Genomic DNA, 14489 nt, shown 5'->3' on the forward strand with positions numbered 1-14489 from the left:
AAATTTAAAGATGATTTACAAATTCTGTGAGTTACGTATATGTCTCTCTAGTCATCCTCCTCTTCATCCTCCTCCAAATCTTCGTCTAGATCAGGAATAGGATAGTTCAAAATACAAGCTATACCAGTTAGTCTATTAAGCTCTTCACCCGAATTATGCAGCGCACTAAAAACTGCAACTTTCCCACCTAATCTTTCCACTTGCTGGGCCAAATCTAAGGATTTTTTTCTCTGATCAATATCATCAGAACGCATCAAAGTATCCGTAATCAACAACGTGTTGACAGCCCCTAAATCAACTGCCTTGGTTACTTCTGCCTCACCATACCAAGCCTTAAAATCATCATCATTTAAATGTTGAAGGAACTGGTCAATGATTAGCACCTCCTGAGAAAATTTGGTGTCCTGTAGTTTTGAAGCATAGCTTGGATTCTTGAGGACTTCCGTGATCCCCTGTATGTACCCAGTTGAAGAGTGTGCCACCAAAAATTTGCCTTTGTTATTTATTAGAACTTTGTTCTGTTCTTCTTGGGCATATTGAATAATTTTATCATACAGCGTCTTTGCATAAAAACCTGGTGAACACAGTATTATCATTTTTAGTTTCTCAAAATCAAAATTTCTCTTAATCGATTCATAAATTGCCTTGTAGAACTTTTGGGTTTTTTCATCAAACTTTGCAACGTCAGTTGCTCTCTTTTTCTTCGGTAGAGTATACTCAACTTTCTGTTTCAAAATAGTCGAAGAAGCTGTTAACACACAAACGTGCGCAAGTCCCTCTTGTAAGACAACCGCAGCAGTGTCCGCCCTGCTTGCTGGTTGAGTGGCTTCTTTTAACAGTTTTTTGTGATAAGCATTGAAATCATATTTTATGATGGTGATGGGATAAGTGTAATCAATATTAGTAGAGAAAAATACACCAACAGGATAATCGTCTTTATCCGGGACATCGTTATCACGGACTGTTTTCCCCTTATATCTTAATGATTCCTCTTTCATATCAAATTCTTCGGATTCCACGACAATCCTCAATCTTTTCAACTCTTGCTGCTTCTTCTTATTCGCATCCTCTTTCACAGAAGACGTAACCTTTCTCTTGAAGATAAGTTCATCACCTTTGCCTACTAATTGGTGAATGGTGAAAAGATCCTCCTTTTCTTGAGGTATCAATGTAATATGGGCTTCATCCGAGTTGTTAGATGGTCTAACCTCTTTTATCAACTTCATAATCCTTCAGCAGGTGTTTCTATAACTTGTTGTCATCTTTCAAATACTGACACGGAGTAAACAATTATTAAACTACCTGGAAAGCTCCTTTCACCTCGAGAAGAATATCGTACGCAATTATACGCGGCTCGATAAGCCACATAAGACAAATACAAGTTTTTTAAATCTATATATGAGAAGATCGATGTAATTCCTTAAATCAATGATATTGAACTATATCTACTACGAATTCTACAACTGTACAACTGTGCTAATGCATTCAATTTCTCCGCCGATCCACGAGGATGACCGGAAACATTTTCTAACGAGTACATTTCATTTTGAACCATATTTCTTCTTGCCAATATCCAATGGGATATATCTGTATTTCAACATGTGTTGAATTTGTCTTTTCATGGTTAAAACGAAGATGATAATGAAGTAGACGAGTAGAATGGGCCAAAAGACTGGAACGTCTGTAATATTGAAAAGTGTAGAGACCAAAGCTACTAAAGTAGCTCTGGCACTATAATGCCAGAATTTGAATTCTGGAAGTCTCCTTATAAAAGGCCTAAATTCTTCTGACCTCTCCCCTGCCTCTAGTTCCTTGTTCTCCTCATCTTGTTGCAGAGAGAGATCAAACTTAGGTGTCAAAAATGCTAGAAATTGATTCAATAAAAATATTCCATGAGTATAACATGAAAGATACCATTTGTGTGTTAAGACAACTCTCAATTCGAAGAGGAAAAGCAATAGAATCAATGCTCCCCAACGCTCCTTGATTAGCGGGACACTTTTGTCCAAATAATATCTATAAATGGTCAGTGCCCTATGGTAACGTACAGAGATGGGACTTAAAGTATTTAACTGGGATCTATCTCCTTCTTCCAATTCCATTTTCAATCACCAATTTCAAATACGTATTAGTTTCTTTTAATGCTATCAAATATATTCCATACGTGGTGTCTAAAGTGTTCTGGCAAACGCTGTATTCTTCATTTTTACGCACTTATACTTCGGGAATGAAGCTAAATGAAAAACGCGAAGCCAAGTGCCAAACAAGCAAGAGGTTTTAGTTAGGGTAGTTATTAATGCCAGACTCGAAGGACATTGTAGAAAAGTTGGAGGACAACTGATCAATATATGATTTTTCTACAGTGCATTTCAGGATTCTTATCCGTATGTCAACAGGCATTTTCCCTCCTACCCTCAACCATGCTTTAAATTGATGTACTAACCGACGTATCGTTCTCGATAAATTCTGACAGAGTATAGCCATCCTATACCAAAAACGATATAACAAGCTTCATCATTCGGTCTATGGACTATCCTATGACCTGTATCTACTGGAGATAGTGGGTCAATTTCTCACAATTTACTGCACAATCAATTATAGATGGTCGCCTCTAGTGCGATTACAACTGTCTAGAAGATTCCCATTATTTTATCCTTTAGATGGATCGAATATCCCCATTTCAAACCCATTACTCATAAAGGATGTAATCCTCACTATATGTGGCTTATTAGTTCTTCGACAATTAATGCTATACCAATCTACAAAACATATTTACCAGGGATTTTCAACCACCTGCATGTCGATCATAGGGATATTTGCATCGTTTTCAATGTTTACATATTTTTGTGCTTGCCATAACCTTCCTGAACGTGATTCTGGTAAGTTTGGAGTATTCTATATTGACCACGTTAATTACTTGTGGGTTATTGGTAATACCATCAGAGCTTTCAAATTTTTACCACAGATAACACTTAATTGGATGGGCTTTTGCACTCGAGGCATTTCTTCAAAATACATCATCGTCAATTCATTAGCGTGCCTTCTTATTCTCGTCGGAAGCCTAGTATCTTCTCCTAATAAAGAATTTCACCAAAATGCCTTCAATAATTGCCCATGGGTTGTAACATTGGTGCAGTTCTTATCCTTATGCGCGATCCTTTATCAGGCGCAATGTCTTTATGTTAAGAAGAAACCATACTTACCTCGGGGTGAATAATACCTACTCCCTATCGTGTCATTATAAGAATACTATTTACAGATTATCATTCTACGTTTTTGAATGGTCTAGTTGTATCAAGTTTTTTGACATCTTCAAAGCTTTGATCCCAGAATCGATGTTGCGATTTTAACGCCAGTACCGACTTTTCTCCCAGGATCATTTTTGAAATCATCCAGATTGATTGACTTAGTGTATTTAAGTAGGTTTTCTAGTTCATTCCTCATCTTATCTCTCAATTCCTCGTCTCTCGTAACTATTAGAGCGTTCGACTCCAAATCCGAAGAATATGCTCTTCTCGTGTAATTCGAAGAACCAATGCATGTCACTAGGGGTCTATCATCTTTTTCCGTCATACCAGATATCCAAATACCCTTGGCATGATAAGACCAACCACCAGGCTTATTTACAACACCTCTTTTCCATTCTTTTAAAATGATATTTGACTCCTTTCCACTTCTCTTCACATTTTGCAAGAATTTCTTAGAAAGGTGGAGGTAAGCGCCAGGTAGGTTACCAGAAACTCCCTTGGATTCAAAAAAACCATTAGCGTAGGGGGAAGCTGTAATTACCGTGGCGTGCTCGGAAGGCGTAGAGATTAATTGGTTCATAATTGCAGGAAACATATTGAAATATCCTGCGGTAAAGGTCCAATTTATTGAAGGGTCCTTTATCGTGGACAAAACATCAAGGAGAGTAGGTTTTTCAGTAGAATAATCATGCAATCCTGTAAACAATGGTGTGAATTGTGAAATTGGATAAACTACAGTTGGAAACTCTCCTCCTTGTGAGACTTCTGCCTCCTTAGCATCCTGATGGGAGTTGACTCTTTTTAAAAATTTTTGAAGTTCATCTGCCGCATGTCTAATAAAGGTTTTTTTACAAATTTTAGGCTCTTGTGCGAGATTAGATTGCGGCCAACACAATTGGAATTTTTGTAAAGTGTCAGTGCTTTTGACCTTATAACTGAGTTTACTTATCAATTGATGCAATTGAAAATAATAATCCGCAAATGGTTTTGATCTGAAAAGGTAGTACCTATCTTGTCTGTTAGTGAAATAATCTGATGAGAGATTAGCTCCTGACAAGAGTAATTCATCATCAAACCCATATATTTTCATATGTTGAAGTCCTAAACCTTCATTAAATCTTTTGGGTACCACAGATTCTTTCCAACCTATAACGGCTGGTGTCTTATAAAGACGTATGTCCACTCTATTATCATATTTTTCAAGAAGTCGAGCTAATAGGGTCGCTGAACATTTAGAAGGAGCTTCTCTCGTACCTCGAAGGCCATCTATCAAAAAGTAAACCTTAAGATTAGGATTATTTTCCAAGGCTTTCCCTATGCAATCAACTAATTCATCCTCGGTTTTCCCCAGATATAGTGAGGCAAGAAATATTCTTCTTTCCGCCTTTGAAATCTTAGACTTAAGAGTTTCGTAAAAATCAGATGGTGAATACAGTACATCTATTTCATTACGCCTAAAATAGAATTTTGTACTCAATACAGATAATTTCTCTTTTACCAAATCCAAATATGAATGTGTAGACATCGTTCTCGAACTGAATCTGATGGATTTTGATGAACAGGTATGTCTCCAAACAGCACAACTCAATAAGATACGGTGGGAAGACCTCATATGCTGTCAATTTTACGACAGCAATCCTCAAATAGAACTGGATGGATTCTGTCCGTCTTATCCAGAGTTTCCCCCCTCTGTTGTATTATGTTTTGTTGGTAGCAGTACGATTGGGGGTGTTGGATATACTTCAAACAGCGGAACAATTTTCATCACATGAACGGATCTAAAATGAAAAAGTTCATCATCCCCCATCGATATTAGCAGAATACGTCGCTTTTTAAATCTAACTAGCTGTTTCTCGTTGCATCTGGTAATTCCGACCCCTCTACAATGGGCTTCACTGTCGCTTGTCTTTGATATTATTCTTTTCTGCATCTTGTATAAAACATATTGGTAATTCGAGTATACAGATACTCTAACATGCGAGCCCACCGCCGTTCATCCAACTTCAAGCCTTTCATCTTAGGGAACTTTAAGATAACACTGTCAACTCCTGTCTTCTTCATTTACCACAGCTATTTAAACTGCAATGCTTACGAAATAGCTTTAACTTACTTCCAATTACTATATAACCAGAAATGTATGCAATAATTAGCCGCGTAAAATCATGATTTCCAAAGGTGTTTTATATCCTCTGTAATTCCAACTGCCTGCTCAGATGAGTTAGGGGAAGTGTTTATGCAGTTTACGAACCTTTTCTACCGAACAATATGGCGAGTCAATCTGGCAATTACACCGACTCTTTAGGAAAACACTTCTGGATATTGATGACAAGATGATGCAAAGAATCCTAAATTTTTATTTGAAACTATTAGCTGCATTGTGCATGGCAACATTGTGCTTCTATCTGTTCCTACAGTATTCCAAAATTACGGGAAGCAATGAGCTCCCTTCGTGATTGCTTCTGTCAAAGGGTTATCGTTATTATATCAGAAGCCAAAATTGAGATTACTCAAGAAACGAATGAAACCATCTCATAATATATTGTCTACCCATAGGAAAGTTCTAAAAGAAGACTTCAATAACACATCTAAAGAATCCTGTATATGCCAGCCAATTGAGAGTATTCTATTATCGCATGATCATAATAACTAGGTACGGGTGTTCTATTTCTTGAATCTATCATCAGTTAATAGCTCGTGTGGCGTAATGGCAACGCGTCTGACTTCTAATCAGAAGATTGTGGGTTCGACCCCCGCCATGAGCTTTTCTTTTTGCTCCTGCGTTATGCACGAGAGCTAAGGCGGCAACGCCCTTTGGAGTCCCAGTTCCTTTTTTATGACCTAAGTATCGATACAAAATGCATTTATTTAACGTCAAGCTTTCTATTTCCATCAGAGTCCAGAAAATTTCTTCGTCTCGAAAGGGTAGCCAAACCGTCCTCAGTTTTCAAGGTAGTTGGCGATTCTTCCACCTTGTCCCAAAGATCTGTAAATTCTGCACTTGAATCCTGCGTAGTATCCTGAGAAGATTCACCTGGGGACATGTATCGTTGGATTTCTTCGTCAAACTTGCCCTCAGATTGCACCTGTTGGAAAAAATCGCTAGGTAATTTGGAGGCAACCTTCAAAATGCTTCCTTTTGAAATGCTAGGAGGTCTTGAACATTTCTTGGAATTAGATTGATGTTTTGGTGTAGCCGGCATTTTTGAAAGTTCTGAGTCAACCATAATCGGCGTTTGTGGCGGTGGTGATGAAGGGGTTGAGAGAGGTGACGGTGGAGCACCTTTGAATTCTGGTCCCTTCCCATTGAGTTGAGTCTCAACGTTATTATATAATGGTAAATGGTTTTTCAACCACACACTTAAAGATGGTATAAGTTTCCAAAATCTTATGGGTATTTCAATGTAAATATCAGGAATTCCCCATATAGAGTGTACGACGCTGAGAGAAGTTCCACAGATAGCTCCAATCAAGACTCCTAATATCGTCAATGCTAACCAATATTGTAAAATTGTAACAATGACATAACCATCAGTCCAACTCGTGGTATGCAACAAAATCTGCTGCAGGGACGTACCTAATAACAGCCTCAGCGGTACATTCACCGGTAGCAGAAATAACTGAAGTACAACCTTTATGATAATACGGAGGGGAGCAAAAAATAAGGCCCGAAAAAACGTAATAATACGTTTAAGGATTCCATAAAGAGGCGGTATCCAGGAAATGGTATATTCAAAGAAAACGCTAATGCAATAAGCGCAACTGTATGCTAGGAAAAGTCCAAAATCCTTCCCTAAGGCAATTACCTTCTCTATGGACTTCATCTAAGTTAAACCATTCAAAAAACAGTTAGTCAATAACCTAAACAAATGGCGGGTGTGGCGAGTCAATAATTATGCATGCTCTAACTGTATTATTATTGCACTCTACTTTGGATGTTTCCTCCCGCTAACTAACCCGCACTTTACTCGCATTCAAAAGGCGAGCTGGTTATTTTTTCACTTCCTTCCACTTTTTCACTACTCTCATCCCCTTTTCTGAGGTCCAACAGACAATTACCTGTTTGTCCATGAGGATTGAGAGAACAGTTTTCATGATTTGGTATAAGGTTATACCAAGAGCGTAAAACTATTTGCTTATTTACTTTCTATCCTTATGATATAACTCCTGTTTCTGCCCCATTTTTCGTTCGCTACCGTGAAATATTGGGTTCTGGTGATGGAGAAGAACAAGCCTTGTGATAGTCTTTCTGCAACTTTGATACACCCGTGGTTAGGCTATTGCATGGATCGTGTGGATGCGTTATTTGACTCGCTGTGCTCTTTTACCCCCTTGAGCAGTGGGATTTAATGCTTCGCTACAGTTTATGCAATCTTGAATCTCATTAAGTGAATGAATTACGTCTTGAAAGAAAAAATGTTAATCCTTGTATAATATTATATTACATTTACAAAAAACAAAAGGGTAGGGCTAGATTCTTGACGTCAAATCAATTAGTTATTCTGTGAATTCTGGTCTCAAGTCAGAGCGACGAGGTGCTATCAAAGGGTGAAGTTGACACAGGTACGTAATGGCCCACATCAGAAACATCATTGACATAGATAGAATTACTGTGCTTCTCCAGACGCTGCAAATATAGTAGTAGTAATACAAGTTAGTAATTCTTGTTCAGAATGCATTGAAACTTTTGAGGAGTAAAATAAAATCTAGAATGCAAAATTCACATACGTTTGATTCTGTTTGGGAGCACAGAACCAGAAAATTGTGGATAGAATGGCAACCAGTAGAAAAGTGGCAACGACCGTATAACTATAATGTATGAATGTTAGTCAATAGAGAACGACGAAAAAACAATAAAGATATATCTTAGAGATTCACATACAAACTCATCGTTTCTCGAAATGTATCTTGGCCAACGAACTACCTCTGTTTCTTGAACGATTCGATTATTCTCTGTTCAATAGAAGGTAGATAAACTTGTAGTTCAAGGTCTCACTTAGGCGAGACAAAGTAATATCAATTATCTTGTTAAGGGACAGTAATAATGTTTAAAGAATTGCAGTAAAAAAGAAAAAAAAGGTAAAGAAAAAATCAGAAGCAATGCCACCAGCTTCCAATGATGAAAGTTTCGTTTCCATCCCACAACCAGTGATTAATTGGCTATTTGGAGTCATTCAACCAGTATGTATCATCAAACTTCTTGCACATCGAGCACGCATATTAACAATTAAAACGCCGTAAAAACTAGATCTATCATGATAAGAAGACAACATTCCACGATTCTGTAGTTGTACTTAGCTATTACAAACAACTGAGGCCTAGGACAAGAGTTTATACTGATTCCAACGGTATATCCGAATTACTCCTATGCATATATGGTAAACCTGAGATTGGATCCCCAGTACCTTTACTCATATGGATCCCCAAGTCTTATCCTTTGGAGCATCCAATAGTGTATATTGATTTGGAATCTTTGAAGGATGCTAAAGTTTCACCGGGTGAACATGTTGACCCCAATGGATTGATAACTTTACCTATATTTGGAAAATGGAATGCCGATACCTGCAATCTTTTACACGTAGTGCAGGAGTGTATTAAGATATGTCGTTATGACCATGTAATTGATCCGGTGGCTCCTGGTGATTCAAACACATATTTAACATTACCACCAAAACTGCCACCTAATCCAGTAGAAGAAATCCCTAAACCACCATTACCCAAGAAGACAGGTTTCCTTCATTCGACTTCTAATGATAATATTCTACCGTCAAATATCCCATCAAAAGCTACACCGGAACCTAGACTTGCAGAAGTCCCCCCTGTATTGCCCAAGAAACCTCAGCCAGCACATTCATTGGATCTGTTAGACTCTGTTGCTACTGAAAATGCTGATAACACTCACAAAGCAGTTTTAGGTGATTTGCAGCATGCATTAAACCAAATGAGTGAAGCAGACTTAGCTTATATTAATGAAAATCTACAGAATCGTAAATTATCCATAGCATCAGCACAGCGGCAGTTTGAATCCATGTACAGATACGAAACTGACTCGTTGAAAAATATTAGAGAATCTATTGAACTAACTAAGGCATCATTACAAGGTGAAATTAGTTTGATTAAAAGGCATTTTGATAAAATAGAATTATATGAGAAAGAAAATGGTGAAGAAATTGATCCGTCCTCTTTAGTGACAGCACAAAATCCTGCTTTGAATCAGTTGTACGAATCAGTGGCAAGGGATTATGCTCTTTCGGATACAATGCATGTTTTGGCAAGATTACTCAATCGTGACGCCGTTAATTTGGATGTATTTGTTAAAAAGACAAGACAATTGGGAAGAGAACAATTCTTTACCAGGATGCACATTCAAAACATAATTGAAAGATTAAGGCAATGATTGAATGAATGCATCAATAGAAGTTCTCTTCTTCAATAGTATGACATTTTCATGACTTTAGCCGCTAATAAATCTGAAAAAAAAAATTCTCAATCACGTGATCTGTTGAATGATTTGTTTTTCCAGCAGGAGGAAAACAAAAAAAATTTTTTTCAAAGATGAGATGAGATGGTTATTGAAAACTTATCTACGGTATAGAAAGGTAGTTTAGTAGAACAGCATTCACAAGTCCTAAGGACCATCTCTTATCTACCCTGAGCAAAATGTCAAAGGACTTCGTTATCAAGCCAGACACTAGCGGTCCTACCCCCGATACCGCAGAATGGCCATTACTTCTAAAAGACTACGACAAGTTGTTGATGAGAAGTGGACATTATACCCCCATTCCTGCCGGTAGTTCTCCAGGTAAAAGAGATATAAAATCGTACGTTAATTCAGGTGTTATAAATTTGGATAAACCATCTAACCCATCCTCTCACGAAGTTGTTGCCTGGATTAAGCGTATTTTGAGATGTGAAAAGACCGGTCACTCAGGTACTTTAGATCCAAAGGTTACTGGTTGTTTGATTGTTTGTGTCGACAGAGCTACTAGACTAGTTAAGTCTCAACAAGGTGCTGGTAAAGAGTATGTTTGCATTGTGAGGTTACATGATGCTTTGAAAGATGAAAAAGACTTGGGACGCTCTCTAGAGAGTTTGACCGGTGCCTTGTTCCAAAGACCTCCACTCATTTCTGCTGTGAAACGTCAACTTCGTGTGCGTACAATTTACGACTCTAACTTAATTGAATTTGATAACAAGAGAAACTTGGGTGTTTTCTGGGCTTCTTGTGAAGCCGGTACTTATATGCGTACCCTCTGTGTTCACTTAGGTATGCTTCTAGGTGTTGGTGGTCACATGCAAGAACTGCGTCGTGTAAGATCTGGTGCCCTATCTGAAAATGATAACTTGGTCACCTTGCATGATATATTAGATGCTCAATGGGTTTATGACAATACTAGAGACGAATCTTACTTGAGAAGAGTCATCCAACCATTGGAAACACTGCTTGTCGGTTACAAGAGAATAGTAGTTAAGGACTCCGCTGTTAATGCCGTATGTTATGGTGCCAAGTTGATGATTCCAGGTTTGTTGCGTTATGAAGACGGTATAGAACTTTATGACGAAGTGGTTCTAATCACTACGAAGGGTGAAGCCATTGCTGTGGCCATTGCTCAAATGTCTACCGTAGATTTGGCTACTTGTGATCACGGTGTTGTCGCCAAGGTGAAGAGATGTATCATGGAAAGAGATTTGTACCCAAGAAGATGGGGTCTAGGTCCTGTTGCTCAGAAGAAGAAGCAGATGAAGGTCGATGGTAAATTGGATAAATATGGTCGTGTCAATGAGTCTACACCTGAAGATTGGAAGAAATCTTATGTTCCTCTAGATAATGCTGAAGCTCCTGCCGCTAGAGAATCTGCACCAAAGGAATCTGCTCCTTTGGTGCAAGAGGTGGACAAGAAGGATGAGGAAGAGAAGAAGGAAGAAAAGAAGGAAGAAAAGAAGGAAGAAAAGGAAGAAAAGAAGGAAGAAGCTGAAGAGAGTGATGATGAGGAAAAGAGCGACAAGAAGTCTAAGAAAGAAAAGAAAGACAAGAAGGAGAAGAAAGACAAGAAAGAAAAGAAGGAGAAGAAGGAGAAGAAAGAAAAGAAGGAAAAGAAGAGAAAGGCCGACGATGATGAGGATGGAGAATCTAAGAAGAAGAAGTCCAAAAAATAATCTGGATAGATGATCTATATAACAAAGAAGAATAAGGAAAAAAAAAAGAAAACTCTGTTTAGAAACTGTATATTGTATAACTTCTGTATCGTAAAGCTGCGTTTTTCGTATAATCACTATTTATTCCATCTTATTACTGCTTTATGCTCTATTCTTAATGCTATTATACAAGATACACACCTATACGCAGACACGCCGCGCATACACATATATCCGCTATTATGTCTTGAATCGAATAATAATGGAAAAAAATAATTTAATGACTTTTAAGATTAAAAGTTTTCAGCAATTGCTCTCTTTTGGTCTTCGGTCAATGAGAGTGGGTAATCAATCTTGTATTTAACCACCAGGTCCCCTCTTTGACCTGGTCTCTTGGAAACAGGCATACCTTGACCTGGGTAAGAAGAAACTTCGGTAGGTTGTACTGGTTGAATCTTTGAGATCGGTAAAGTTCTACCATCGATGGTTTGTATCGTCTTTGAGAATCCCAGCAGTGATTCCTTAAAACTCAATGGCAGAGAATAGATCAAATTATCACCATCTCTCTTGTACAGTGGATGAGATTTCTCTTGAAGTACAAATTGTAAAGTCTTTCTACCACCTGTTTGTGGGTTATAATCACCCTCATTTTTGTAAGTAATCTTTGTACCAGCTTTCCAACCAGGTTTTAATTGAATATCAATTTGAGTCTTTTCAAAAGATCCACCACGGTTTTTCCTACCGATCTTAAAAGATTTTTTCCTACCAGCGAATAAATCTTCTAAGCTTACCGGTAGATTAACTGGGACAATTTCTTCTTCTGCACTTGGTGGACTTGCAGAACCTGATCTAAATCCACCGGGCATACCTCCGGGCATACCTCCGGGCATGCCGCCAGGCATGCCACCACCACCACCAAATCCATTGGAAGAAGCAAATCTAGTACTGCCACCACCTGGGAATCCTGAAAATCCAAATCCATCATCCATACCTGAACTTGCACCAAATGGTGAGCTACCGCCAAAGAACTGTGAAAAGATGTTAAATGCATCCTCGTTGCTGAATGCGTGTGATGAAAATCCACCTGCACCACCAGCTGGGAAACCACCAGCGCCAGGAGATGCACCACCAAATGCCGGTCCACCATTTCTTGCAGCTTCTAACCCATACTGATCGTAGATCTCTCTTTTACTAGAATCACTTAAGATTTCATAAGCTTCTGAAATTTCTTTAAATTTTTCAGTATCACCAGCAGGTTTATCAGGATGATACTTCAATGCGGCCTTCTTATAACCTTTTTTGAGCTCTTGCTCATTAGCTGAGGGTGAAACCCCCAGCATATCGTAAAGCTTAGTTTCCTTAACCATAACTACTAACTATGCTAACCGAAAGTTTGAAAACTTATACAGAGGATTGTTCAACTTAACTCGAATGCAAGAACAAAGCCAATGACAATAACAAATGATAGCCTTTTTGTCCTTCGGTTCCTTTTATATATTTACTTATAGAATTTTAGAACAATACTAGACGAATGCTAAATGGTCAAGATTTAAAAGTTAACAACTTTCTCTTTTACTTCATGTTCTTTCTTTTGGTTGACATCCCTTTGAACAAGTATCTCGCGTTTTCTAGAAACTTCTTTATCACGTGCACAGAAGGATTCTATCGAACAAAATTTGGGGAAACCTGGGCGGCTATTTATGCATTTCTCCATGGGAAAGACGATAATTCAAAGCTACTCAAATGTTCTTGAAGTCAACATGTATCGTAGGACTGCTGACGAGAAACACACGGAGTCACCAATCCCACTCCTTAGAATGTGTTCTTTGTGATTACGTTTTGTCTTCGGCTGTTAACATTCGATTCAACTAAACAGAATAATAAAACTTCGAGATCCTGGTCGAGAAGAGCTCCTCTTGGGAGAATCGGTTCGAAAACTGACTATATACATTGTTCAAGCTAGCGGCCCCAATTTTATCGCTATTTAGTATCATAGTTCAAAGAAACCTTGGCGGTAATCACTTTGAAGGCGTCCGGAACAACCAGGGTTGCGTCGGACAATTTTTCTAACAAGGTCGAAGTGTAGCACGAAGAATAAAGGTCAATCGATCATCACGTATGATAAAAGATTAAAGATATGGGAACCGATACGCATATGTATAGTTAGTCACTCAAGTACATAATGTCTGTTATCCTGGTTTCTGCAGGTTATGACCATACAATTAGATTTTGGGAGGCTTTAACAGGTGTTTGTTCGAGGACAATTCAACATTCAGATTCGCAAGTTAATAGATTAGAAATTACCAATGACAAAAAATTGTTAGCAGCTGCAGGTCATCAAAATGTCAGACTTTATGATATTCGTACAACTAATCCAAATCCGGTTGCTTCCTTTGAAGGTCATAGGGGTAATGTGACATCGGTATCATTTCAGCAAGACAATAAATGGATGGCAACATCAAGTGAAGACGGTACCATCAAAGTTTGGGATGTCAGAGCACCATCAATACCACGAAATTATAAATTGAACGCACCCGTCAATGAAGTTGTGATACATCCAAACCAAGGCGAATTAATTTCCTGCGATAGAGATGGTCATATACGTATATGGGATTTGGGTGAGAACCAATGTACACACCAATTAACTCCTGAAGACGATACACCATTACAATCATTATCTTTAGCAAGTGATGGATCGATGCTAGTTGCTGCAAATAACAAAGGTAATTGTTACGTTTGGGAAATGCCAAATAGAACCGATGCTTCCAATTTAAAGCCAGTCACAAAGTTTAGATCGCATAATACTTATATTACAAGGATTCTTTTATCATCAGACGTAAAACATCTGGCAACGTGTTCAGCGGATCATACAGCCAGAGTATGGTCTGTTGATGATAATTTCAAATTGGAAACTACATTAGATGGCCATCAAAGATGGGTTTGGGATTGTGCATTCAGTGCAGATAGCGCATACTTAATGACAGCATCGTCCGATCACTACGTTAGACTTTGGGATTTATCTACGAGGGAAATTGTAAGGCAATACGGTGGCCACCATAAAGGTGCTGTATGTGTGGCTCTTAACGATGTATAGCAAAGACAAAACAA

General features: G+C 38.3%; 9 protein-coding genes and 1 non-coding gene across 10 annotated transcripts; 5 read left to right on the plus strand and 5 right to left on the minus strand.

Moving 5' to 3' along the window:
• Nucleotides 1–47: 47 nt before the first annotated feature.
• ZYRO0E04422g (uncharacterized protein) lies at nucleotides 48–1226 on the minus strand (the record flags this gene model as incomplete). The annotated part of the gene is made up of 1 exon (XM_002499081.1): nucleotides 48–1226. One exon carries the CDS (start codon nucleotides 1224–1226, stop codon nucleotides 48–50), a length of 1179 nt encoding a protein of 392 aa, XP_002499126.1.
• Nucleotides 1227–1541: 315 nt separating this feature from the next.
• Nucleotides 1542–2102, minus strand: RER1 (protein retrieval receptor; the record flags this gene model as incomplete). Its single annotated transcript, XM_002499082.1, has 1 exon — nucleotides 1542–2102. One exon carries the CDS (start codon nucleotides 2100–2102, stop codon nucleotides 1542–1544), a length of 561 nt encoding a protein of 186 aa, XP_002499127.1.
• A 246-nt stretch (nucleotides 2103–2348) lies between these two features.
• On the plus strand, nucleotides 2349–3217 carry ZYRO0E04466g (uncharacterized protein; the record flags this gene model as incomplete). Its single annotated transcript, XM_002499083.1, has 2 exons — nucleotides 2349–2384; nucleotides 2474–3217. The coding sequence occupies 2 exons, from the start codon at nucleotides 2349–2351 to the stop codon at nucleotides 3215–3217; spliced, it is 780 nt and encodes a 259-aa protein (XP_002499128.1).
• A 95-nt stretch (nucleotides 3218–3312) lies between these two features.
• Nucleotides 3313–4860, minus strand: PGS1 (CDP-diacylglycerol--glycerol-3-phosphate 3-phosphatidyltransferase; the record flags this gene model as incomplete). The annotated part of the gene is made up of 1 exon (XM_002499084.1): nucleotides 3313–4860. One exon carries the CDS (start codon nucleotides 4858–4860, stop codon nucleotides 3313–3315), a length of 1548 nt encoding a protein of 515 aa, XP_002499129.1.
• A 1078-nt stretch (nucleotides 4861–5938) lies between these two features.
• ZYRO0E04510r lies at nucleotides 5939–6010 on the plus strand. The gene has a single exon. It is a non-coding gene; the product is annotated as a tRNA-Arg (tRNA).
• A 99-nt stretch (nucleotides 6011–6109) lies between these two features.
• On the minus strand, nucleotides 6110–7069 carry LDB16 (Ldb16p; the record flags this gene model as incomplete). Its single annotated transcript, XM_002499085.1, has 1 exon — nucleotides 6110–7069. The coding sequence occupies one exon, from the start codon at nucleotides 7067–7069 to the stop codon at nucleotides 6110–6112; it is 960 nt and encodes a 319-aa protein (XP_002499130.1).
• A 1276-nt stretch (nucleotides 7070–8345) lies between these two features.
• STP22 (ubiquitin-binding ESCRT-I subunit protein STP22) lies at nucleotides 8346–9642 on the plus strand (the record flags this gene model as incomplete). Its single annotated transcript, XM_002499086.1, has 2 exons — nucleotides 8346–8426; nucleotides 8494–9642. The coding sequence occupies 2 exons, from the start codon at nucleotides 8346–8348 to the stop codon at nucleotides 9640–9642; spliced, it is 1230 nt and encodes a 409-aa protein (XP_002499131.1).
• A 263-nt stretch (nucleotides 9643–9905) lies between these two features.
• CBF5 (pseudouridine synthase CBF5) lies at nucleotides 9906–11402 on the plus strand (the record flags this gene model as incomplete). The annotated part of the gene is made up of 1 exon (XM_002499087.1): nucleotides 9906–11402. One exon carries the CDS (start codon nucleotides 9906–9908, stop codon nucleotides 11400–11402), a length of 1497 nt encoding a protein of 498 aa, XP_002499132.1.
• Nucleotides 11403–11674: 272 nt separating this feature from the next.
• On the minus strand, nucleotides 11675–12748 carry SIS1 (type II HSP40 co-chaperone SIS1; the record flags this gene model as incomplete). Its single annotated transcript, XM_002499088.1, has 1 exon — nucleotides 11675–12748. The coding sequence occupies one exon, from the start codon at nucleotides 12746–12748 to the stop codon at nucleotides 11675–11677; it is 1074 nt and encodes a 357-aa protein (XP_002499133.1).
• Nucleotides 12749–13563: 815 nt separating this feature from the next.
• On the plus strand, nucleotides 13564–14475 carry LST8 (TOR complex subunit LST8; the record flags this gene model as incomplete). The annotated part of the gene is made up of 1 exon (XM_002499089.1): nucleotides 13564–14475. One exon carries the CDS (start codon nucleotides 13564–13566, stop codon nucleotides 14473–14475), a length of 912 nt encoding a protein of 303 aa, XP_002499134.1.
• Nucleotides 14476–14489: the final 14 nt, after the last annotated feature.

Source organism: Zygosaccharomyces rouxii, assembly GCF_000026365.1.
Source record: "Zygosaccharomyces rouxii strain CBS732 chromosome E complete sequence".
In the NCBI taxonomy this organism is placed as follows: Eukaryota; Fungi; Ascomycota; class Saccharomycetes; order Saccharomycetales; family Saccharomycetaceae; genus Zygosaccharomyces; species Zygosaccharomyces rouxii.